At 45.1% G+C, this 26,277-nt stretch overlaps 1 protein-coding gene across 2 annotated transcripts in view; it reads left to right on the top strand.

Moving 5' to 3' along the window:
- Positions 1–26,277, top strand: part of LOC135913909 (protein zer-1 homolog) — a 201,627-nt gene that overhangs the window by 53,530 nt on the left and 121,820 nt on the right. For both annotated transcript variants that reach the window (XM_065446597.1, XM_065446596.1), the window contains exons 4-7: positions 7,306–7,569; positions 8,396–8,566; positions 10,807–10,927; positions 19,801–20,003. In XM_065446597.1, coding sequence (XP_065302669.1) covers positions 7,306–7,569; positions 8,396–8,566; positions 10,807–10,927; positions 19,801–20,003 — 759 coding nt within the window. The remainder of the gene's footprint in view (positions 1–7,305; positions 7,570–8,395; positions 8,567–10,806; positions 10,928–19,800; positions 20,004–26,277) is intronic.

Here is a 26,277-nt window from a genome sequence, read left to right as displayed (position 1 = left end):
CGGCAGCACATGCCAGGAAAGAAAAAATTAGAAAATTGGCGCGCTTTTTAAATATACAGATGGTGCCGTAAATATACAGCATCGAACATTTTGAACTCATTTGCGGTGCCGTACGTTTACATCATTGACCCTGAAAGCGTTAAGAATGCTATGAAAGCCATCAAAACAGTTAATTGTGCTGATGCATTGCTCCGCGGTTCAAGAAGCCTTTGCATGGTATAACCCCGATCATCCAGTTGGTTTGGTTCTCTGGTCTCCAACCATACTTTTGTAAGTCTTCTGTTGTAGAAGGACACCAGAGGGGTGCTTGCACATTTTTTTCCAAAATGTATCAGTGAGGTTCTACTGTACACGCTATCCACCCTTACCCTCATGATGTTGTGTCCACGGGATTTTAAATAATTTTAAAGGTCACAGGTTGGCAATCATGATGTTGGGCCATTGTGTACAGTGATGAGCAAAAATTTGTCATTGAAAGGAGAAGAAAGAACCTTTCAAACCTTGATGTCTGTATACCTTATTGTTTCAGCCTGCAGTAGTCAGTGCTGGCCATTTAGCTGCCCATCGCTTGACTTTCGTTCAAATGGTGGATAGTGGACTGTTTTCACGTAGAAAGCTATTGTATAGTAACCTTTATTTGCCATCAAAATGACCTGGTACAGGGATTCCAAAACTCTGTTTTGGTAGAGCCAAGGGTCATGCTGGTAGCATTCAGATTGATTCATACATAACCCCCCTCCCCCCCACGTGGTGCAGTGCTGTAGTCAGGCTGTTGCTTTTTGCCACAACTGCATGTGCCTGTGATTAGGTGTTTTGTGAGTTGTAAGGACTGCGACATGCCCAATAATGGGGAACAACACAGTATTTATTGGTCAGAACTAAAGCATTTACGCAACCTGTGCACTTTCCTCGGTGCTCGTTGGTGTTCTCCCTCTGCCCTCCCCTGCGACTGCCAACTGATACATGAGCCACTTCGAATTCATTTCTGAAGATGGCGGTATACAGTTGTTTGCTTGCTAACATGGCCTCGAACATTTTTTAGCCCTTGCCTGTGCAGAATGTGTACAAGCATTGAAGGTGGCTCAAAGTAGCAGCTAATCCAAAGCACCTTTGAGTCATGCATTGACTCTTTTAATTAAAAAGAATATATATGCAGTAAACCCTCGTTATAACAAAATTGCTTTACTCGAAATATCAATTTATTCAAAATTTCTTTTGGTCCCGACCCAAACGCATGCATTTTTAAGCCGCATTACTCAAAGTGCATGAAGAACTTGACCCACTCAGAGTGAAGTGGCGACTTGGAGGCATCGCCACTGCCGAGCGGCGGCAACCCTTTTGTGCATGCAGTGTCACATTAATACCGCCGACGAATTAGTCTCATGCAGGCATAAGACAGGTCTCAAAAGTATCAAAAGTACCAAACCCACGACCAATGACCGACTAGTAACGGCTACCAAACGAGTGCCGAGTGCTCCCAGCTGTTTACTGCGGAGCAAACAAAAGCTGTCAAATTCCATTGTACAGCACACCTGAACTGTTAATCTCGATGGAAATCGCGTCGCTGGTGTCCCCACGTCATAGAATCCACACGAAAATAAAGTTTTTCTGACACTTTGCGATGCCAGAAACCGCGGTCTCTTAGGTGCTAAAAAGTGAGCAAAAGACCGCGGGCAGACTTGCGCCGTAGCATTCCATGGGGTGCGCTCGATGAGCAAAGTTGTACCGCTCTAAAGAGCCCTTCTGGCGCTAAAACAAACATGCTGAAAGGCACAAGGGAAGTGTCCCTCCCATTATAAGTGCTATGTTCGATGCACGGAGCTACGTTAACAAATCGGGAAGATGGCTTTGGGGTAGCCAGTCTAGAAATTGGCTTTCCCCTCGCCATAATCAGCCTGCACTGCAATAAAACACCGCCCCTAGTTTTGTTGCACTTTTGACGGTGCAAATCGGCTGATAACTTACTGAAAACATGAAAAATCCGAGCGTCGCTAGACGTGAGTCGGGCTGTCAGCATGGCAGGTCAACACAAGTTGGTGTTTCCCCAGCGATGTCCTCGAGCCAGTCATGCTCGATTTGCGCCATCTGACTTTAGACAAATGGTCTAAATGCATGGTAGGGTCATTGAATTTTGTTCCTAGACATTTGTCAATGGCATGGATGCAATGGTGTGCGAACACTGACACTTGAACCGTAGAATTAGCACAGTGTTGTTGACAGCGGTGCACCGAAAAGCTCTCGTTTTGCAAGCTTTACAGCTGCACGCCTTGGGAAAAATTACCCAGTGATCATGCAAAACCCTTACTGCAAAACTGTTCGATTTTCATGATCGCGCTGCGTGCCCACAATGAGCAGCTAATCGATTTTTGAGCACAACAAACACAACCTCAGACTCGAGCCACGGCATTTGCGGTGCTTTCCAGCACGATACTCTCGTAGTCTTTTGTGACCTACGCACCTCCCCTTATAAAAGCGGCCACTGCCTTCCCCTCCTCATTTGCTGTCCAGTCTGCAAGCCGTTTGGACGCCAGTCACTCCTCTCATTCTCCTTCATGTCAACTCCTCGCCTCCTCACTGCCAGTTTCGACGTCGCTGCTCCTGCAAAGCTGCCCTGTTCCGACCTGCCCTCCCGAGTACAATCTTCCACCAACGGGTGCCCTTCTGGGTTTCCTGCTTCTTGGTCTCCGCAACTCCGATCGCCTTTCTTCCGCTACACGTGAAGCCGATGCCAAGCCCGCCATTGCAAACATCGCCATCACAAGCGCGCACTGACAAGGAAAGCCAGATGCCCTGATGACATTTTGAAGCTTCTGCCTTTCACAGCGGGCGGACGCGTTCAGTCACTTTGGCGCCGACGGCGCATGCATTTGGATCTGTGCTGCAGGCCATGTGATTGTGTGTTATTTGGAGTGCTTCGTTAGGCATGCCTCACGTGTGCTTTTGTGGTCTACAGTGATAAATGCTTCGTCACTCTCCATGCGAAAGTGGCTAACTTTGGAGCAGAAAGTTCTGCTGATAAAAGAGGTGGAAAAAGGTGGCTGGCAGAAAACTGACATTGCGAAGGAATTTGGCTTACAGCCGTTTGCTTTATCAACTGTATTGAAAAACAAGGAAGCTGTGCTGGATGACTTTAAAAAGAGATTCTTGGCAATGAGAAAGAGAAGTCACTATTTGAAATACCCCGAAGTGGAAGGTGCACTTCTACAGTGGCTGAAGAATACCAGAAGTGCAAGCTCCCCGTACATGGACCTGTACTTACAGTCGAACTCGGTTATACCGAACTTGCAGGAAATAGTCCTGTATATTCTTCTGCTTGGGTGATTTTGCTGCCTGTGATGCACGCACATCTCCACATTGTCTAAAGAGTTGGAGCAGCTAAGGCCACAACCTTCCACATTCGCGCAGAAGCACCGGACTAGTGCGAGTGCACCAGTCACCTTGGATGATGTCGGCAAAAGATAACCGTTGCTTTCGTCATTGTGCCCACTTTCACTTGTGCTAGGTTCAATGTCGGCAATGTAGTCTTTGTTTTCGGGCTCTCCTGTAGTCGCGACACCACCATTCGCACTCACAAACTTGTCGGCCATTGATTCTTCAACGGCTTCTGGAAATTCTGACAGCTCGCTCGAGACCTCGGCAACACCAGCAATGGCTTCATCGCACTCATCAGAATTTTCAGTCACCACTGGGCACGCAGAAGCTGGCACATCTGAATCAATTTCGGATGAACCACTTGCATACAGCCGCCTCAACGTTGCCATGCGTATGTGTCAAGCACCATGGGCACTGGGTCACAAGTTTGTCCGGTTTCTTCCCCTTATTTTTTCCATCAAGATCTTGCTGAGAGTGCTCCTCGGAATCTCGCACGCTGCGTAAACACCAGACTTCTCACCGCATTCGACTCGATTCATGATTTTGAGCTTCACGGTGAAAGGCAAATTTTGCCGCTTCGCACTAGCCATCACAGTAGCACAAGCGGGAGAAGGACCACAAGGCGCAAACACACTGAACCAGAAAAGCAGCGAGTCCACTCGCACTTCCACCATCCGGCACGACGAAGGCACAAGAGCCTCTAATTGGCTGTCTGAGAAAGTGCTGCAGATGGGCCAGGAGATATATTTTTTTTGAAGGGGTGTGTCCACGGCTCGCACGATGCGGCGTGGTCACGGTAGACAGTGCGAGGGGATGGAGCCGTGCCGCCGTGTTTCCCCACCTCTACGAGGGAAAGCCAACTTCTGGGGGCACTTTAGTGTCGCTTGACGTTCAATATATCGGGAGTCGCTGCTATTTTTGTTCGATGTGAGTGTAATTTTTGCTATATATACTCATTGTAACTATACCATGTTCAGAAATGGTTCGATATACTGGATAATTCTATGTAAAAGGGTTCAATATAGTCGGGTTCAACTGTACTGCAAAAGCCAAAGCTCTCACCCTCCATGTGAGCCATAAAGATTTCAAGTGCATCAATATCTGGCTTGATTGGTTCAAGAAACGACATGGCTTGACCTTGAAGTTGATCATTGGCAAAAACACAGCTGCGAATCGTGACACTGTAGACCTATGGTGCCAACATCGCCTCCAAGCTCTACTTGAAAAGTATGAAGACAAAGACATCTACAACCTGGATGAGGCTGCATTTTTCTGCAAGATGCTACGAAATTGCACATTCAATGCCACTGGCAGATCCCCATCTGGAGGAAAACGGAGCAAGGAGCATGCCGCGGTGCTCTTTGGTGCCAATGTAACAAGCGAGGACAAGCTTCCCTTGTTTATACTGGAGAAGGCGAAGATGCCGCGGTGCTTCGGAAATGCAACTTTTCCCAAGGAATCCATCTACAGAAGTAAAAAGCAAGCATCGATGACTGATGCTGTTTTTGAAGACAATGTGCGCCTTCTGGACAGATGGTTCTGCGCAAACAATCAGCAAGTGCTTTTCATAATTGGCAATTATCCGAGCCACGGGAAGATCAACAACCTCAAGGTGATCGCTGTGGAATTTTTGCCTGCAAACACAGCTGCGGTAATGCAACCGATGGAGGAGGGCATCATCAAAACCACCTGGAAGCTGTACCGCAGGGCTCTTTTGAAGCATATGCTCACAGTGTATGACACCAGCAAATGGTACAACATTGATTTGCTTGGTGTGATCCATTTGCTGAACTTTTCATGGAAAGAACGCGCACCATTGAAGGTTGCCAACAGCTTTGCGCAGGCCAGCTTTTCCAGCGCCATTGTCAGTGACCCTGACAATGACCAGCCTGACGATGACCGGATATTTACAAGGCTATTAATAAAATTGCTGACCAAGAGGTAGAAGGCGACTTCGAGACATTCGCATTGGCTGATGCTGCTGCTCCCATGGTCGGTGCGGCGACGGATGCAGAGAGACTAATTGACACTGTTGGTGGCTCTGATGAGGACGAAGAGCCGGCGGATGAAGAGCCACGTGAAGTGTAAACTATGGTGGACACGCGGGAGTACCTACGCCTGCTGCGAAATAAGGTTGAATGCATGGGTGGTGACCACGACCTCGTGCACTGCTTGGCCAAATTAGAGCAGAGGCTGTTCGTGCCCGGTAAGAACTTGAAACAGCTAAAGCTCACTGCCTTTTTTGCACCTGTATAAAGTTTTGCTTCATTGAATGCATTGTATTTTGACTTCCTCGCAGTTGTGGTGCAATTACAGCTCGACTGCTTTAGCTTTTCTCGAGTGGTAGCTTATATCGAATTGCCGCTTATAACGAATTATTTCGCTGTCCCGCTGACTTCGTTATAATGAGGGATTACGGTAGATGCACGCACTGTACATAAATGTGTTTTTTTCATTATTAGTATAAAAACGTCTAATCATTTGATCACAGCCTTTGTTGAGTAGGTGTGAATCTGCATTTCTTATTATTGTTGTTGTTGTTGTTGTTGTTGTTGTTATTGTTGTTGTTGTTGTTGTTATTATTATTATTATTATTATTATTATTTTCATGTGTAGGCTGGAGAGCAGGAACGTCGCTGTTGCTTGGCACATTTTGAAAACTCGTTGCGGCCCCCATAGTTTAACTCTTTCCGTACCATACGAAAAATAGGTGTTTTTTGCAAATTACACCAGATATTTTTTGCTGAAGGAACTACTGTACTCAATATTTCATGTAACACATAAACAAAAAGCAGTATGAATGCACTTTTCACGCATAAAGGCTTTATTAATGAGATTTATGTCATAACAAAGATATAAATTGCTAAAATCAAGATTGTTGAATAAAACTGAACAAAGATTGTAAAGACACGCTTGTATCTACTAAGAAAAAAATGTAACAAAATTATGAGATATTCAAAATAATTACTAATAGGCACTATAACCCAAAAGATCAAAATTTTTTATGCAACAGGTTTTCCACTAGAAAAATTTAAGAGCAAGCACTACAGTTTGGTGTGCCAGGTTGCGGCTGCCGATATTCCGGGCTGGCTTGCAGTGTCGTCGCGCTCAGAGTCAAAGTCCGACGAAAAGACAGCATCCTCAGACTCGCTGTTTCGTGATCCACTGATAAAATCAGCTGCATAGCAGTGGAATCACGAGATCTGCAATCTTTCTAAGCGCGCGTGCCACTCCCCAAGGCGGCCATTTTTGCTTTCTATTTTGACGGTCGCGAAACTTCGGAGTGCATTAAAAAATTAACACATTGCGGGGAAAAGCTAACTGCTTAGAAAACAAAAATATAGTTCTCCTTCATGCCCTATGGCGCAGAGTTTCGGTGAGCGGCGCGTAAGGTCTCAAAAGCAGCGTTTAAAACCATCGATACTGGGTGGCCACTTTTGCCTGATACTTTGGTGATCTTAAAAACTTCGGAGCGCATTCAAAAATCACTGCCTGGGGAGAAAAAGCGAACTGCTTAGAAAACAAAAGAATAGTTCTCCTCCTTCATGTCTGATAGCGGGCGGCACGGAAAGTCTCGAAACCGTGCTTTAAACCATCATTAGCAGGCTAACGATGGAGATGCATTTCGCACTTCGCCTCCATCGAAACGCGTAAACACCCATGTACTTAGATTTAGGTGCATGTTAAAGATCCTCAGGTGGTTGAAATTTCCGGAGTCCTCCACTACGACGTGCCTCATAATCAGAAAGTGGTTTTGGCATGTAAAACCCCATAAATTTTTTGTAGGCTAACGATGCCCAATGGGTGCGGTATTGAAAGAGTTAAGAATTTTGGCCTGTCTGACGTAAAATTTGCCTGTAACCACGGCTAATTGATCGAGCTTACCACCGACCTTTATAAGTTAGATCACTCGTGCCGCTCCTCTGTGTGCAGCTGGACAGGCCTTTCTTGGCTGTGGTCCCAAACATCCTTGGAGCGCCTGTCACTCTCTCGAGCGGGACCACAGCTTTCAGCCAATGCCCACTGGAATCTCTTGCGGTCGCTGCGACAGCTCGACTTGTCTCACTGCAGCATACCACATGGGGAGAACCTCGCTGGGCTGGAAGCTCTCGCTCCAACTCTTGCTTGGCTCAGCTTGGCTGATGTGCCAAAGTTGCACCTCGGGCTCGAGGTTCTGTGTCAACTCAAGGCCCTCAGGTCAGCAAGCAGCCGTATCTGGCATATTCTTGAATACTGCTCTGTTGTAACCGCACCAACTGCAACCGCATTAAATACAGTCGTACCAACTTGTCCAGCTGTCAGCACCTTTGATCTGGAACAACCTTCAGTGGCATCTCCACGGTTGACCCTGTAGTGCCAGATGCAATGTTTGTACTGAATTCTTAGGTTGTCAGCTTAGTTATGTTTTTTCTTAACATTTGTTGGCTGATGTCATTCTCACTGCATGGGGAATTAGCTATTTTTCACATAATTAGTCTTGTAATAGCATAATGCTAATAATGTTAAATCCAGGGTAGCCGAGGTATATGTATGGGTGCCACGCAGTGTGACAAGCTATAAATAGCATAGTGTGCAGGTCACATATCACCTATATTGTGCTATTATTGCCCTCACATTGGCTAGTTGCGAAGATACTGGCACTGCTTGCCATTAGTTTCATCTGAGATTGGCTTTATAAAGCCTAGCCATGATGGCTGCCAACTTGCGTCACAAATTTGTTGTACTAAATAACTTCAGAAGCACACAGTTTCAAGCCTTTAAAACTGCTTTTTTTTTCTTATGAAGAGTTCATTGCTTGCTTGAAATGTAAAAGCATGAACTCACTGAACAATTTTAAAATCTTATTGAAACACGAATACAGGGGCATTTGTCCCTGTTCAAGCTTTCTTGCTTTAGCTGTGACCTTGTGCTTAGCAGTGGAATGTCATAGTTTCTTAGCCACTGTAGTGAAGGGCCTCCGTGGAATCCGATCGAGGGACACTAGGCAGGGCCTCTATACTTGAAGGGCTTTTGTTTTCTGCAGGCACCTGGATCTGTCGCAGAGCACTAATAAACAGGGGCAGGGGTTCTATCCCCAGCCAAATAGTTGGCTCTCCATGCTAGCCGAGTCGCTGCCTGAGCTCACCTCGCTTGACCTCTCGGGCACCAACTTGCCTGGCAAGGAACCGACCTATGATCAACACGAGACCCCTGGGTGAGCATAGTTCACACTATAGACATTGTTGCAACAGCAATTTTACAAACACTCCAGCCACACTCGCTGTATCATGTCTTGGAAATGTGTTTGCACATATTGTATTTATTCAATTAGAACGCGGTCGAGATTATGACGTGAGGGTGCAGTGGTGGACCTAAGAAAGTTAACTTAAGTATACACACTAATATAAGGTGATATAGAGTAGCTGACAGATTATTCAGACTCGGCGAGGATTGCCCGAAATGTTAAATTACTAACACAGCCTAAACATAAAATGGTGACCGTGAAACGGGGAAAGGGAGCTCCAGCATGCTGAATACGGGTTATATAGGAGTTTTGCCCTTATCGTTTCCGTATAATTTTAACAATGTGCTTTTGTCTGAAGTGTCTGAATACAAATATCTTGGGCTATGGATTTCAAACAATCTTAGGTGGAACAAACATATTCACTACGTGACAGCGAATGCTTATAGAAAGTTATTCTTTTTAAGAAGAACATTAACTTTGGCTACCCCTGCTGTAAGAAGATTAGCATACACATCCATTGTCCTCCCAGTCTTAGACTATGCTGCTATAATATGGGACCCCTATACAAAAGGTAATATTCTGAAACTAGAGAATGTCCAAAAGAAAGCTGTACAGTTCATTTATAACAACTTTCGACGTAGCTCAATCACTGAACTACAAGCTCGCGCTAACCTAATCCCGTTATCCGATAGAAACCGCTCATCGCGACTAAAATTTTTATATCAATTAGTTAAGGGGCACTATAAAGTCGACGTTAGCGAATGGATTACATTTTCTTCCGGTTATTCGACACGCCAAAGACATGAACTAACAATAACACCTTTTCGTTCTCATAATGATTCTTTCAAGTATTCATTTTTTCCACGAACAGTCAGAGATTGGAATAATCTCAGCAGCTGTATCGTTCAAGCAGACTCTTTGTCAACTTTCGCATCCCTTCTTGATGGCTGAAACATAATTGATTATATTATAGTGACTGTCTATATGATTCATACGTTGAGTGTTCGTCTATTTCATTTGCACATTTGATAAATGTTTTGCTTAATTTTTCTTTTATTCTTTCTTGATTGTGACCTAAGCATGTACATATATTTCGTTTGCCATTATGTTGTATTTTCTCATGTATTGTAACCCACCCTGCTAAAATCCCGGTGGGGATTGCAGTATCAATAAATAAATAAATAAATAAATAAAGTGTTGCTTCACGACAGCATGAATTTCGCCTTATAGTGTGGTTTGATGGCATTGTGGCACGGGCTGCCGTAAAGTCACACTATAAGGCAAAATTTGCACTGGTGTGAAGCCACAACTAAGGCAAAATTCGTCTTTAAGGCGGGGTTGACTTCGAGGCTAAGGATTTTAGGATAAAACCATGTCTAATGGGGTATAACCCTGTAATGCCCATATAGTTTCACAATAAAAAAAATTTGGACAACTTGTCCACCTTTATTTCTGGCCGTAGAGGGTGCATTAGTAAAAAAATAATAATAATAATAATGAAATATTAGAGTTAAAGCTCAATTAGTATAATGAAAAATAATTAATCATTCATTTGCTGAACTAGCCACTACAGAATCTCCACTCCAATGTATCAAAAACATTACTCTACGCCAGGGGTCTCCAAGCTCTGGCCCACAGCCGGTGGTGATCCTTCCCATAATGGCAGGCCTGCAGGTGGGCCATTATTCTCTTCAGAGCCTCCTCCTGAGAGCAGGGCTCCTCCACAAAATCTTTTGCTATTGCGTTTCTTCCTGGGAGCCAGCTTCACTGCAGTTAGGGATCAGGCCACTTCGTCCAAGCCAGTGCTATCGAATCAGAGCCATGCGACTATCACTTGAAGAGCACTCGACTCTCCGACTGGCATCACAATGGCATCACAACTACGAGCACATATCTAGTGGCCCAAGCTAGTCGACAACTTGTGTCACTGGGTCCGGCTATGAGGTTACATAGGTAGACTCGAAATAGTAGAAAGACTCAAAATGCCTGGTAAAGAATGCTAATTGCATTAAAATGAGAAAATTTGCAGTCCTAAGAAAGATTCAGCCGCACAAGGCAGGGACAATTGGACTTTGCTGGGAAAGGCCTTCGTCCTTCAGTGGGCATAAATTGGCTTATGATGATGATCATAAATATTGAGGACTTATTTGTATGTTGTGCATGTGCAGCCAAATTCTGGAGAGTTGCAACTTATCCCTTGGCTGTTGCAGGACTGGGATGCGGTCGTCAATTGCAGGTCTTCAGTGCCGTGTGGAGCACCCCCTGGACTTCCTTGGGCTCCTGAACACGCCGTGTGATGCTTGCTACCGCTCCAGCATCCCTGCTCTCAGGGTGAGCGCATGCTACTTGAGGACACTTGTACAGAGCACAGTAGCATTCCATGTGTACAATAGGTGTGCAGTGAACATAGAGTATCCTGGTACACAGGGAAGGATAGCAGTGGGCCTAATGTGCATTAGGTGTTTTGACATATTCCAAAATGGTAACTGGCATGACTAGTAGTGGGTGTTCAAAGGTGACGAATTGATAGAAACCAACTCATGTTTTTATTTGTCATTACGACACAAAAATCGGTAGGATTCATTATGCAAAATAGAAGTGAGGCGTGCAGACAGGACACAAGAGTAGGGAAGTGGACAACACAAACGCCGACTATCAACTGAAGAGAGCACTGAGGCGAAAAAAGAAAGAAGACACAAAACTCACCTGCGCATGCTCAAGAATGGTAACACCACGTGTCAATCGGGTACACGTGCCGGTCTACGTGAGAGAAAACTGTTAAGGCACTTAATCTCTTCCTTATGTAAAGTAATCGAAGGCTGACTCATGCACGCACTTTCACCATTATAGATATGCCATGCCTCTACCATAAGACGCGTATCTTCATTCTTATGCCTGTACAATATTGCGCATTCATCTAACTCTGGCGCGCAGTTACAATCTCGGCAATGTAGCGAAAGATTAGAAGGCGATCCGCCGGTTAACGACCTTTTATGTTCCATTAACCTCTGATTGATACACCGTCCCGTTTGCCCTACGTAGAACTGGCCACAGCTAAGGGGAATTTTATAAACCACACCCATACGACAGTCAGTAAAACTGTTGTTCTTATTGTGCTTTACTGGACAAATATCTGTTCGTTTTTTGCCTTTTACCTGCTCCTTTTTATTGTGTACGGCAGCGCATATCTTACCTAGCTTATTGGGAGCAGTGAAAGCAACATTAACATCATATCTACTAGCAACTTTTTTTTTTGCAATAGGGAAGAATTCGATTCCGCTGCTACCTCAGTAAGTGAGCAATTTAAACTTTATGGGGGAGGATTAAAGTTTACCAAGGAATTTCCTCAGCGACGCGTAATTCAGTTTCTTGACATTTCCTTGATCTTCGAACAAAATCATGTTTGTTGGCAGTACTCCCCAAGATCATCGAAGCCGTTGCTAAACTTTCAATCCAAGCATTCTAAATTAGTAAAAAACGGAATTGCCATGTCGTGCCTTAAATCTTCCCTCACCACATCCTGCATGCACAAAATGAGCGCCAGTTTTAATGCACAGGTCCGGCGCCTATTAGAAGCAGGTTATCCTAGTGTAGCGGTGGCCACTGTGGCTGAGTGCCTAAAGAAATCGGTTTTGAGAGGGACGGACATGATTACAGAAAGCAGTAATAGCAAAAGAAGAGTAGTGGCTATTCCATATATTCATTCAGTGTCGCACAGGCTTAAAAAAGTTGCTAGTAGATATGATGTTAATGTTGCTTTCACTGCTCCCAATAAGCTAGGTAAGATATCCGCTGCCGTACAGAATAAAAAGGAGCGGCTAAAAGGCAAAAAACGAACAGATATTTGTCCAGTAAAGCACAATAAGAACAACAGTTTTACTGACTGTCGTATGGGTGTGGTTTATAATATTCCCCTTAGCTGTGGCTAGTTCTACGTAGGGCAAACGGGACGGTGTATCAATCAGAGGCTAATAGAACATAAAAGGTCGTTAACCGGTAGATCGCCTTCTAATCTTTCGCTACATTGCCGAGATTGTAACTGCGCGCCAGAGTTAGATGAATGCGCAATATTGTACAGGCATAAGAATGAAGATACGCGTCTTATGGTAGAGGCATGGCATATCTATAATGGTGAAAGTGCGTGCATGAGTCAGCCTTCGATTACTTTACATAAGGAAGAGATTAAGTGCCTTAACAGTTTTCTCTCACGTAGACCGGCACGTGTACCCGATTGACACGTGGTGTTACCATTCTTGAGCATGCGCAGGTGAGTTTTGTGTCTTCTTTCTTTTTTCGCCTCAGTGCTCTCTTCAGTTGATAGTCGGCGTTTGTGTTGTCCACTTCTCTACTCTTGTGTCCTGTCTGCAAGCCTCACTTCTATTTTGCATAATGAATCCTTACCAACTAGCTCAGCTTTCTGTCGTTCTAAGGTAGGATTCAGTTGTTTGTGTGTGTCTTTGTGCATTTGCATGTGGTACGTGTTCAGCTCGTAATGAGCTGGTTATACTGAGAACATATCAGAATCACAATATCCAGTGACAACAATATAATGCGTGTTGTTAATTTCTACAGTTCAGTTGAGCTTGGCTGCAAATCTCCATTGCAACAAAGCATTTCTGATTCCTTATCACAGATTTGGAAAACAATGAAAATGGTTCATTGAGTACAAATGAGTAGAGCGCAGCCCACTTATAACAATATTCAAGTGCCAAGAAAATCCCATTGTTATAACCAACGATTCTTATAACCGGCTTGCACAAAAAAAAGAAGCAGAGACAAACATCCAAGCATTTTAATTGGCCAGAAAGAAGCAGTCGAACTGGTTCCCCTTATACCCTTGCTGGTTCTAACAACAGTGGAATTTCACAACTATGTCGGCAATGCTGACATTCTTAATTAATATGCTTTTACCATTAATAAATCTGCATCAGTTTAGCTTACTGGTTTTGTATATTCTTGTGTACATTTCTTGTTTGTTTCTCGAACCAAGCACTTTTGTTCTATTACATAATTTTTTTATCCTGTGTTTAGCTCTGTAATATGTGAAATTGTGTAAAGCTGGTAAATGTTGTAATTATAATTTTAGTCTTGTTTTGTGGAGTATGTTGTGTTTATGTTGTGTTGTGCAAATTGATGTATGTTTTGTATTTTCCCAAAAATTGCGTGGCAGCTCTGCACTGCCATGTCTTGTAACCATAAGGGGTATAGTGTTTTTCAAGCTTCTTTCCCGGCCTCGTCTAACCTGTGGGAAATAAAATAAACTTCAAACAATACTCAGATGTAACAAGGATCAGCTGCTTCACTGTGAACTTTTTTGTGTGTTCTATGGTAAAATAAGCTGCTTACTACAGTGTTCCCCTGCTACATTATTGGGTGTAACAATTAAGTCTGGCTACGGAGTGTCTGCACTGAAAAGAAAACAAACACAAAATCCAGGAAAAAAAAATGCAGGCTGCTGCAACCACCTGCGTGCCCGACACCCTCACACTTTCGCCACGCCCATGTCTGTACTGTGTAAAGTGCACACCTTCTACACATTGTGGGCCTTGTGCCCCTCTTCTCCAGTCGTCCTTCCACCCTTCCGATACACAAGTCAACCGTGCCGATGTTGGAGGGGTGGAAAGGAGAGGGGCGTGGCACGCAAGGCTTCTGATGCGTAGTGCAATGTGACGAAGGCTTGCCATGCAGAATGTGTGCAGCACGAAGGTGGGTGTGGTGGCTCGCGTTATCATTTGTTTTTTTTTTGTTTTTTTGCTAAGAATTATTTGTTCTTCCTTTCAGCGCACATGCCTGGTAGCCAAACTAAATTCTTATAACCGATAATGTGGCATGAGAGCATTGCAGTAGGCGGTTTATATCCCTGCAGAACACATACAAAAGTTGACGGTGCATTGGCTGCTCATTGCTATATCTGACATATTGTTAGAACTGGCATTATTATAAGTGGCTCCGATTGTACTACCTTTCCCTCTTGGTGGTTAGGCATCTGAAGAGAAAAGAGTGAAGGAGTACTAGAAGGGAAAAAGTTGAGAGGAAGCTTTACCTAGTGGCCAACTCTGATTTCCCTATCCAAATACATGTGAAATGCAGAAGAGCTCTCATTAGGCAACCACCAGACTGATTTGAACGAAATTTGTAGCAGTTGAGAAAGAAAGCTGAATTCACCCAACTGTAGCAAGCAGAATTTTGATTTAGGGCCTCTGATTTTTTACCAAAATCTCCAATAATCAGCAAGTTTTTATACAGAGAACTGAAGCACAAAGTTTACAAATCCATAACTTGTGCCAGGAATGATATTGCAGTTTCATAAACATCTCGAGCATCTAGAGCGGACAAATGAGATATAAATTTCTTGTAAACTGTAAACTTATGTTTACAGTTTGCATGAAATTGTTGTGATGTTTTTGAGGGTCTTTGCAAAGGTCCTACTTGTAAATTATAGCGGTATATTTCAGAGCAGTGTATAGTACATGAATTTTGTTTTAAAGGTATTGCAACTAATTTCGTGGTACCTGTTTCTTTCTTTAGTGCAATGTAAAGCTTACTGGTTAGTGTCCGCTACTGCAGTGGTAATGTGGAAAACACTGTGAAACACTTTTTTAATCACAATGTTTCAATCTGCACTCATGATCATGTTTATTAATTCATATGCTGGAAGCTTGTTGGAAACACTGATAGGTGAGTGCAATAGCCATTCTATGCTGGCATTAGTGTAAAGTGGTATTATATGCTAGTAGTGCTAATCATGCAGTGCTGGCACCCTTTTTATTACAAAATTATGCAATGGCATTTTGTATCTCACAGGGATACCAAAGAACTTGGGGTACTCACTTGCAAACTTTCACACCTACAAAACCACTGATGTACGTCACCTTGCAATGAGGCACACCACGGCTTGCCATGGTTCTGCCATTCCACTCATTACCGCGAAGGGCAGTGCTGTTTGTTTGCATGAACTTTTTTTAGATCATAATATGCATAGGATAAAGCACAAGTGCCTATATAATATAAAGACTGCGATTTTAAACAGTACATATGGTGCACTTCATAGCAGCCAACTTACGTACAATAACTTGTGGCTATGTGGTTAGCATTACACTCTAGTACTAAGGTTTCACAGTAGAGTAGTGCGGCATACCATTTTTCATGACTTTCTGTGCCAGTAAAAAATTATAATTCCTTGAAATGCGAGCAACATGCTCGGGTTCAGTGTTTATCTTTTAGTGTCCAGTTAAAGGTTAACTGCAACAAAATTTTGGGTTGCAAAAAAATAAAAAAGCCTAGTTTCAGATAGTGTAGATATAGAGCAGCCCCCATGCAAAATTTTATGTTTGAAGTAAGACTGCATGCATCACAAAAGGCTTGCAAAAGTAGAGGTTTTTGATGCCGAAACAGAAAAAACACTGCCATTACCGCTTGCCAGAAGTGACAGCATGACTCGGAACATGCGGTTCCTCGGTATGATCTTCGAGATCAGGCACTTCCTGCCGCGCGATGAAACATTGCAGAGGTGATGTGCTGGGGACTTTTGTTAGATCTGCTAACCACCAGGTGCACATGCCGTCTGCTTAGGTGCTCTTTAAAGGCTGCTAATAAGGAAATTAGGCAGTTACCAGCCCTGCAGCTTTGCCTAGATTGCTTCAGTTGCATATGGTTGATATGGTCGTGAGCCTTGTTGATATGATCTCGTTGCGCACGATTTCCTGGCGCCAACTTTTGCGATCGAGAACGCAAAAAATCACCCAATAAGTTATGCTTCATTACCGGTCCATACATTCCCTGAAAACAGGATCTTTCGACACCTACATTCAGTATATTGTCAAACTGTGATCGTACGATACGTTTCCTGGCTGCTAGATCCCGTGTAAACAAAAAAATGTGTGAAGCTCGCGTGATCGAGAGTAGAAGGCGCCCGCAATGGCAGCATCCCTGCAGTACTTGCCCGCCCATGCCACATGAAAATGTCACCACACACTCTGTTTCCTATTCTGGTACAGTCTACTTCCATTAATTCGACCCTGGTGAAATTGATGACATAGATCGAATTATTCAGTGGGTCGAATTATACAAAATGCAGAAAAAAGTCCAAAGCACGCTGCTAATTCATTTGGCAGTATTTTCCAGATTCAAAGACCCCCCGAATCAAATGCGCACTCATTTTCTATGTGTGATGTAGAAAACTAGCGTAGAAATTACATCAAATGCCCTAAGCAAATTCAAAATCTTATGCGCATACGATGTTTTAGCGAGACAAGTGGACTAGGGTTTAATATGTGTTGCACATAGGTGGCCGGTTTTATAAAGTCAGGTACCCCACAATACATTTATGTTATGTGGTAAAGCATACAAGCGCCACATGGGCATTCTTGGTATTGTGTTCGATTACACCATGTAGGGAATTTTCAGCCCAATATTCCTGCAAAAAAGAAGGGTGCACGTTAAAATTGGGTAAACATCGCCATGAGACGTTGTGAGCTCTGATTTTGCTTGAAAATCTTCTTAGGGCAGGCCAAAAATGTGCGCTTTCCACAGCAGATGTGTTCAGTGCATTGACTGTCCCTTAAGCTCTGCTTGAGGGGACAGTCAGCAAATCTCCTGTTGGGATGTCACATGTCTCCATTCACAGCTATTGCCAACCCATTGCACTAAGCGTCTTCAGCTATCTGTTTTGCAGCACCTGTGGTGCATAGTGAGGTTGAAAGCATACTTCATACCTTTAATAGGTGATAAGTTCCAGGGTGTCTACCAACCGGGAAAACCGGGAAAACCGGGAATTCTCAGGGAATTTGAACAGTCTGGAAAAACTCAGGGAAAACTCAGGGAATTCGTGCTTCTGTCAGGGAAAATTAGCTGTAACTTTATTGAAAGGGAACGAAAGTCGTGTTAATGCTGGCTCCAGTAACAGAGGAATCGCAATGAATCGTCATTGACGCCGTGTCATCGGCACGATGTATTGCCAGAGTAGTTAACGACCGATTTTCCCAGACACTTTTTCGGACATGCCCGATAATTTGCACGGCTTTGCGGCACCACCACGTACTCCATATAGTAAATGTATATTGCCCTGACTGCAGGTCTGAAATGGCATTAATCAAAGCCGCCACCGCCGCCATTTTGATTATCTCGCCGCCCCGAACTGGCGCTATCGCACGCAAATCCGCCGGCAGCCGTGGCCACCACCACGGCAACGTTAGGCCTAGCTGCTTCTACGTTCGCTGTTAAGCTTCTTGCCGTACGGTGCCGTGTTTTTCATTGAAAGAATTCGCCGCTGTCAGCAATGGCACCAACACCACGTTTGTAATCTTCGCCATTGGCTTCGAAGTTCGCAGATCACACACAGCGCGTTTCGTCATGACAGTTTCCGAAAGTTAGCTTCGCCTCATTACAGCAATGTTAGGCGGTGAAGCTTACAAGCGTGGGAAGGGGCAATTGTCACGGGACACATTATGTATTCCTTAAATATACACGCGTGCACCCTCATCTCCTGTCACAGTACGAGCACTGATATGCCTAATAAGTCTACTGGCAGGCCTTAAGAACTTTTGCGGACGTGCCTGTTCCAATTTTAGCCCTCATAGGCAGTTAGAGACATGCATTCATTTTTTTCGGACTGCCCGATTTTCGGATGTTTTTGCGGCCCCTAGGGAGTCCGAAAAATCGGACGTTGACTGTACAACTGACCAAGAGGATGCTTCAAATGATCCATGGGGTGAACGTGTGGCAGAAGGAGGATGAGAACAGGAAGGATCGACGTCCTGAGGAATTAACGGGAAATGAAGCGTCCCACCACCTCTTTGAAGGAGCTTGAGCTCAAAAAACAAAGCGTTGGCTGATGCCGAGATGCAGGTGTCCTTCATTCAAACCAAAATAAGCTATTTAAAGCAGTGAAACCCTACACTGAGATGTTTTGTACGGGCAGAGAGTATGTCATTGTCAGGACAGTTGAGATTGACTTCCCAGCTGCTGAGAGAGAATCTTAGTTGTGACAAAGTTCAGGCCTCATACCGATGAGCTTGCTATCAGTTGATAGAAATAGCTCATATTCAAAAAATATTTGCTTATGTATGCATCTCCTTACACTCGTATTTGAATATGTTCGACCCAATTTGCAATGGGTTTTATCATTTTTTTCACTGTGCATTTTACTAACACCTTCCTTCTGTTTTCTTTTTAAATAAAATAGATATTACTCCTTACTATTCAAACTGGATTAAGTCATTTTTTTTTTTGTTTCAACATGCTTACTAGAGAGTGACAGCATCGGGCAACATGGTGTCAGCCTGTCTTGACATAAAACAAAGTTCTGGCTCATTCAGGGAATTTAGCAAAAGTGCTCAGGGAAAACCTGGAAAACTCAGGGAATTTGGAAATGTCAGCTTGGTAGACACCCTGGATAACCCAAACATGCCGCCATTCCCTGCTGCAGGTGGCATGAAGGAGCATCAGGACTTATTTGGCTCTGGTGCCATTGTGGCTTCGTATTCCGGTGTTGCCCACCAGCTCAGTTTTGTTTCGGTTTTTCATTGCCGTTTTAAAGTGACAATGCACGTCTCGGGTTGCTCGGGCTCCACGAGCTCGATGCGTGTTGGCATCTCGTGCCACAACAATTCTCGCCAAGTAGACAGGTCAAATCTTACCACCAAAATGCTCTGCTTGAAGAATCTACTGACTGAGGCTGAATTCAAGAAGCACGAACATCAGCTTGCCAAAGCCGCAAAAACAGTCAGCATATCTGAATGCTTGGGCCCCACCAGATCGGCACACGTTGGCATTTCATGCCGTAATGATTCATGCAATGCTTCGCATTATGCAGATATCAACTACAGTTGAGTCTGGCAAATTTTTTAGTGATCGGGGATCTTATGTTTACCCTGTTAGTATATCTTTCTTTCATTTTTCTCCATAACATATGAGTGAGGTTCTACTGTACACTAATTTATTACCAATTCAGCCACAGTGAAATTTGGTTGCAGTTGACCTTTAAGTGTTGCAGTGCAGTCTTGGTGTGGCATCTTGGTATAATAATGCAGCGCATACTGACAGAGGCACAAGGAGGGACATTAAAACAGAGAAATGGTGCTTCTGTGCATTGATGTGCCTTGTTCTATCCTCGTTTGTATGTGCTACATTAGTATTCCAAGTGGCCTCTAAGGACAGTATGTACACACCTTTCACGGATGCACATTCTTCAACTGCCCCTGCAGGTGTCCGGGGATGCCACGGAGGAGCAGGTGCTTGTGTCAGCACAGGCATACCAGTCACGGCCCCTCATGCTGCAGAAGGTGCTTAACGACCTCTTCCATGTGTTCCGCTACGAGGCCTGTGACCACCCGCGCCTAGCGCTAGATGTTGTGCTTTCGTCCATGGCTCGGCACCCCAATGACAAGCATATTCAGATTGCTGGAAGGTGGGTATTTGTAGGGATATGTGTGGCTCTGCTGTGCACTCCAATTATCCAACACGAGCCATTTCTAGCATCAAAATAAAGGAGGTCTATAGAGACATACTGCTGTGAACTGGGGCCTTCCAATGGGGGTACATTTAAGTGAAAAATGTGGCAAGTTGGTTCTGCAGAATGCCCCAAGGTGAAGGAAGTTTCATGAAGAGGAAAAATTGCCATCCACCTGACTGCCATCAAGCTATGAAGGAAAGCCATTCGAGTTACTAAGAATGTTTTGCAGTTGAAGAAACATTTTTCTTGGTCTTCAGATTGAACCTGGGACCAGAGATTTTCCAGGTGGTCACTTTCGGAATCAAGTGTATCACAGGGCAAGGCCTGTGATCAACTCGAAGTGCAGAGACACTGAATATTGCAGATCAGTTCTGTGGAAATCCAGAGTAAGTTTCATGAAATGGAAGAATTGCCATGCTCCTGAGTTGTACGAAGATATAAGAAAGAAACCTGTAGAAGTTTCTTTCTAAAGGTATTTTTCATACCTTTGTGCTACATTTGGGTGTACAACAGTTTTTTACTTTCATGAGTGAAACATCAAATAAAGGAAACTAGTATGGGTTTCCTTTGTATCTTTGTGCTAATCTCTGGTGGATGACATATTTTGTTTCTATAAGTGACAAGGTCGAGTGTAACAAAATTTGGTTAAATGGCGTGCCACTACTGTCATCGACGAATAATTCAGACATGCTTGATTATTCAGACAGCTCCGCAGCACCACCACTAGCTCCATAGACTTAATGTATGGGACTACCTATATTTCAGACACCTTACAGTGCATTGTGCTGTAATTCGGACTCCGACTGCATGACCGTATGCTAATTTGGTCACCAAGTCCAGCATAAATAGTAGTATTTTTGTTTTAATACATCTCCAACATTATCGTTGGTCATGTCGCTGGCTCCTCCTTGTAACCAAAACTAGCAAAGCCTAGTCGATCGGTCGTCGCCAATGAGAATTTAGTCCATTGCATTAACTGTACTTTTGTCTATCCGTAGCTACAGCATGACAGTGGTCGAAATAAGGGCCATGATTTTGTTGCGACGCCTTCCGTTTGGTTTTATGCCACCTTGTCTTCCACCGTTCATGATCAGCTGATCCTTTGTATAAAGTGTGGGCAGCGTTGCTTGGACTACTGATGATGTGCAAAAAGTGAGAAAAGGAATACAGTAAAACCTCATTAATTTTACCCTCGTCAATTTGAAAAAACGGATAATTCGGACTCGTCACCTGGTCCCGACAGGCGTATGCATTATTGCGTGCGATCAAACTCTTGTTAATTTGGACGTATTTGGCAGCACATCGGTTAGTTCTGACAACACCCGGAGCTCGGAAAGCACAGAGCGCTGCAAATGTGCGACGCAAAAGAGGAAAAACGGCACTAGCCGAAACGAAGTGGCGGAGTCCCCAGTGCCATAGTTACCAGTGGATATCGTATGGGAATGGCAGCAATGCTGGAACGTTTCATCCTTATTTGTGCCTTTAAAGCTTTTATTCTTGCGTTTACTGCCAGGCATAACACCACGTCGGCCATGTGCCTTCTTAACTGCGTAGTCGTCAACCATCATAGTGTCGGTAGTGACCGCGGTTTAGTCTGCAGTGGTTGCGGCAAACGGTAGTTTCGTTTTGACTCGGTATGCGCATCTGCTGCCTGCTTTCAAAACTGCATAGTCGCCATCCATGATCGTGTAGATAGCAACCATTGTTTCATCTGCATTTGTTGCAGCTGAGAAGACGTTTAATAGCGGCTCCTTATGCAAAGGCACAGCGACTGGGAATGGTGAGGCAGCCCAAAGCACCATCCGAAAAGATGCCAGCAATCAGCAGCGCAAGCCGCGCCGAGCTGCGTGTTCGCGATGCGGCTATACCACGAGACGCGTCTTCTTCACAATCTCCCTCGGACAAAAAGAGCCATCCTGACGACTTAAGAATTGGGAGGCAGAGGGTTGTAGTAGGGCTTGAGACACGAGACGTGGGCAATGTCACGTCCACACTGGCGCAAATCGTCAGTTAGTGACAGTGGCTCAGCGAGAAACTTCAGCGGGGATGTTCGCTCCAAGACTCGCTAAGGCCCTTCGAATTTTGGGACAAGTTTGGAAGAAAGCCCCGGCGTTTGGAAAGGGACAGACAAGAGAGCCTGGAGCATAGGTGGTGTTTGGAAGCGAGTAGGTGCGGTTTTCTTTCTGGCGCTGCTGTTGCTCTGCCGTAAAGGTGCGCATGAGCTCGTGGCATTCTTCGGCTTGTCGGGCAACGTCGGACACAGGTAGACACTCGGAGGCATCAGGATGGTATGGAAGAATCGTGTCGATGGTATGTGTAGGCTCATGGCCATACAGGAGGAAGAAATGTGAAAATCCCGTAGTGGCCTGGATCATGGTGTTGTACGCGAACGTGATGAATGGGAGGATGCAGTCCCAGTTACCATGATCAGATGCCACGTAGATCGAGAGCATGTCACCAAGTGTGCAGTTAAATCGCTCTGTGAGACCATTAGTCTGGGGATGGTATAGTACTGTGCTTGTCCGATGAATAATGTGGCATTCTGAAAGCAAACCTTCGACGACTTCGGAGACGAAGGTGCGACCTCTATCGCTGAGGAGATCTCGAGGTGCGCCGTGTCGAAGGACGAATTGATGTAGGGCGAAAGAGGCTACATCCCACACTGTAGCACTTGGTAAAGCAGCAGTTTCGGCTTAGCATGTCAAATGATCAACAGCAACTACGATCTGCCGATTGCCGTCTGGTGTCAGAGGAAGCGGGCTGTATTGGTCGATGCGGACGTTATCGAAGGGTTTGGCAGGGCACGGGAGTGGCTGCAAGGCACCAAACGGGCGTAAAGGCGGTGATTTGTGGCATTGACAGTCAAGACAGCACCGAACAAGCTTTTGTACAAAATTGTACATGCCACGCCAGTAGTAGCGGGGGCAAATTCATTCGTACGTCTTGAAAACTTCAGCGTGGCCACACTGTGGATCGTTGTGGAAAGAGGCACATATTTGCGACCTTAAGCTGCAGGGAATCACCAGAAGCCACCTATGGCTTTCAGGAGCGTAATTGCGTCGGTGAAGCGGCTGGTCACGAATGGCGAAATGAACTGCATGGTGTCGGAGCGTTCGGGATACAGGGATGGTTGATGATCCAGATAGATAGTCAAAAATAGAAACGATCCACGGGTCACAACTTTGTACGGTGGCAAAGGAGTTCATGTCGGGAATTGACACGGAGTTACTCCGCAGGGCGAATCTGGAGATAAAGATGAACGGGACAGGGCATCTGCATCTGAGCGTGTGTGTTCACTGTGGTATACAACACAAATATTGTACTCCTGGATATGTAGTGCTCAACGGGCTAGGTGGCCAGTGGGATCTCTCATGTTGGCAAGCCAGCAAAGCGTGTGGTGATCTGTGACCAAGTTGAATGGGCGCACCCGTATAGGTATAGTCGGAACTTGCCAAGTGCCTATACTAAAGCCAAGCACTCTTTTTCGATCACGCTGTAATTGGCCTCAGGCTTTGTCAACTTCCGACTCGCATAGGCAACTATGTATTCGGTGTAGCCGAGCTTTTGTTGGGCGAGGAGGCGCCAAGACCGACCCCGCTGGCATCTGTATGCACCTCAGTTGCGGCCGACAGGTCGAAATGATGAAGGATAGGTGGAGAGGTAAGATGACGACGCAGCGTAGCAAATGCGGAGTCACATGCAAGGGACCAGGAGGAGAGGTCGGCGTCACTTCTTAGAAGCTAGGTCGATGGCGTCATGATTGATGCGAAATTTCGAACAAAGCGCCGGAAATATGAACATAGGCCCACAAAGCTTCAAAGTCTTTTGATGGTCTTAGGCTTCGGAAACTCAGCGACTGCTCGAAGTTTTGTAGGATCGGGTAGAACGCCTTGCTTAGACACAACGTGGCCTAAGATGGTGAGCTCTCGCTTGGTGAAGAGGCACTTTTTCAGGTTGAGTTGGAGGCTTGCATTCATTAGACAGGTCAAAACATGTCTGAGGCAGAGCAGGTGAGTCGGAAAATCAGGCGAGAAAACCACGACATTGTTGAGGTAACACAGACACATAGACCACTTGAGGCCATGCAGCATGTTGTCCATGAGTCGTTCAAACGTAGCAGGGGCGTTACAAAGCCCGAAAGGCATCGCATTAAATTCATATAAGCCGTCCAATGAATGCGGTTTTCTGGGGATCGGCCGCAGCCATCAGGACCTGCCAGTACCCTGAACGCAAGTAGAGGGATGAGAAGAGTTCTGCTCCCTGAAGACTGTCGAGGGCATCGTTGATGCATGGCAAAGGATAGACGTCTTTGCGCGTCACCTTATTGAACCGACGGTAGTCGACGCAAAAGTGATTAAACCTGCCCTTCTTGCGAATGAGAACAACAGGAGATGCCAAGGGACTGTGCGAAGGTTGAATAACATCACGGCGCAGCATATCTTCAACCTGGACGGTAGTGACATGACGCTCTTCGGCAGAGACGCGGTATGGTCGTTGACATAACGGCTGATGCGAACTGGTATCAATGTAGTGCTGCACTTTCGATGTGCGGCCCATTTAAGGTTGTGAAATGCTGAATGAACTCCTAAAGTGGTGCAGGAAGATCCAGGTCGGTGCGTTCGCCAGCTGTGAGGGTATCAGCGATGGCATTAGAGAATACATCGCTGGACGTCTCCTCAAGCATCGAAATTGCAGATGGTTGGCCAGAGTCGACATCAAAAGAGTCTTTGGGGACGTCAACCAAAGACGAAGAGTCAAGGTGTTCCATGAAGCCAAGGCATTCACCAACGAGCAATGTAATAGGCACACAGAGGGGATTGTAGAAGTATATGTTGCTGCACCTACCAGCGATGTCAAGCGTTGCAAAGGGTAGTGGTAGAGCTTTATGGGTCATGAAGACGTCGGATGATGTGAAGAGGACCATTGCATCAGTGATGACATAGCAGGATACGGGTACGAGGGCGAAGGAGCCAGGCTGAATATCTGTGTCGTCGCGCACGGCAAGTTTAGAAGGGCGATCAAGATCTTCGTGCAATGGTGCGTCACACAGAGGGGGAAAATTCAACTTTGGTGCATGCGCAGTCGATGATGGCTTTATGACGGGGTAAGAAGTCCCATTTGAGGATGACGTCATGCGAGCAGGTGGGAAGAACAATACACTTGATGATATAAACAATGCCATGAATAAGCACACGTACAGTACAAGCTGCGTGTGGAGTGATGGGCTGCGTGCTTGCCGTATGAAGCGACAGTCCAGAAAGTGGCGTGGTCATCTTGCACAGTGAATGGTACAGTTTAGCGGCTATCACAGAAACGTCTGCACCGGTATCCATAAGAGTGAATGCAGAAACACCTTCTACAGAAATTTCAACCACGTTAGCAGGACAGGCGCAAGGACACGGACAGTTCGAACGGCGCGCAGTTCTTGCCTCTTGAACTGCGACATTCAGTTTTCCTGGTTGGATGGTGCAGGTTGTCGAAGCATTGGGGAGAGTGAGAGTCGCGACGGAAATTCTCGGAGGTCAGCACGTGCAGACAGTTGGGCGAAAGGAGCGACGTATTGGCGGTAGGGCTGACTGCCATACTGGAACGGCCGAGAGGCATCACCGAACGCTTGAGGGCGACGGTGGCAATATCAGGTGACGTGTCCAGGAGTGCGGCAGGAATAACAGATGGGATGATTGTCAGGCATCCTCCAAGGATTAGCTCTCAATGCACTCCAAGATGCATGGTCGCGCTGCGAAGGAAGTCGTGAGGCGTACGCCGCTCCGAGCACTAATCAGTCACGAGATGACAAGAATTGCAGCTTCCGCACTGCTTTTGTGCAAAACATAAACATGATTTGCTGATTCATTCAGTAAATAAAAGCGTGTTGATGTAGCAAACATCTGTTTATTGTTTTCTTGATATCTCTATAATTAGACATTCGGGTAATTTGGACATTTCTTTTTGGTCCCGTGAAATCCGGATTAACAAGGTTTTACTGTAGCATAAAAAGGGATTGCAAGAAATTGTGGCCACCAAATGTCTAGGCTAAAGGCAAGCGTATGTGCTTGCAGCAACATGTTGACAAACTTGAGCTGTATTCTTGGGTGATCCATTTTGAAGATACAGTAAAACCTCGTTAACTCGTATTTAAAACCGTGAAAAATTTCTAGATAAGCGAATTTATGAAAATATAAGCCTCTGGCTGTGCATAGACCACGTAAAGCCTTTCGAAACAGGCGCC

Source organism: Dermacentor albipictus, unplaced genomic scaffold (genome assembly GCF_038994185.2).
Source record: "Dermacentor albipictus isolate Rhodes 1998 colony unplaced genomic scaffold, USDA_Dalb.pri_finalv2 scaffold_46, whole genome shotgun sequence".
Taxonomy (NCBI): domain Eukaryota; kingdom Metazoa; phylum Arthropoda; class Arachnida; order Ixodida; family Ixodidae; genus Dermacentor; species Dermacentor albipictus.
The sequence above is the reverse complement of the archived record's forward strand: the minus strand, read 5'-3'. Positions and strand labels throughout refer to the sequence as shown.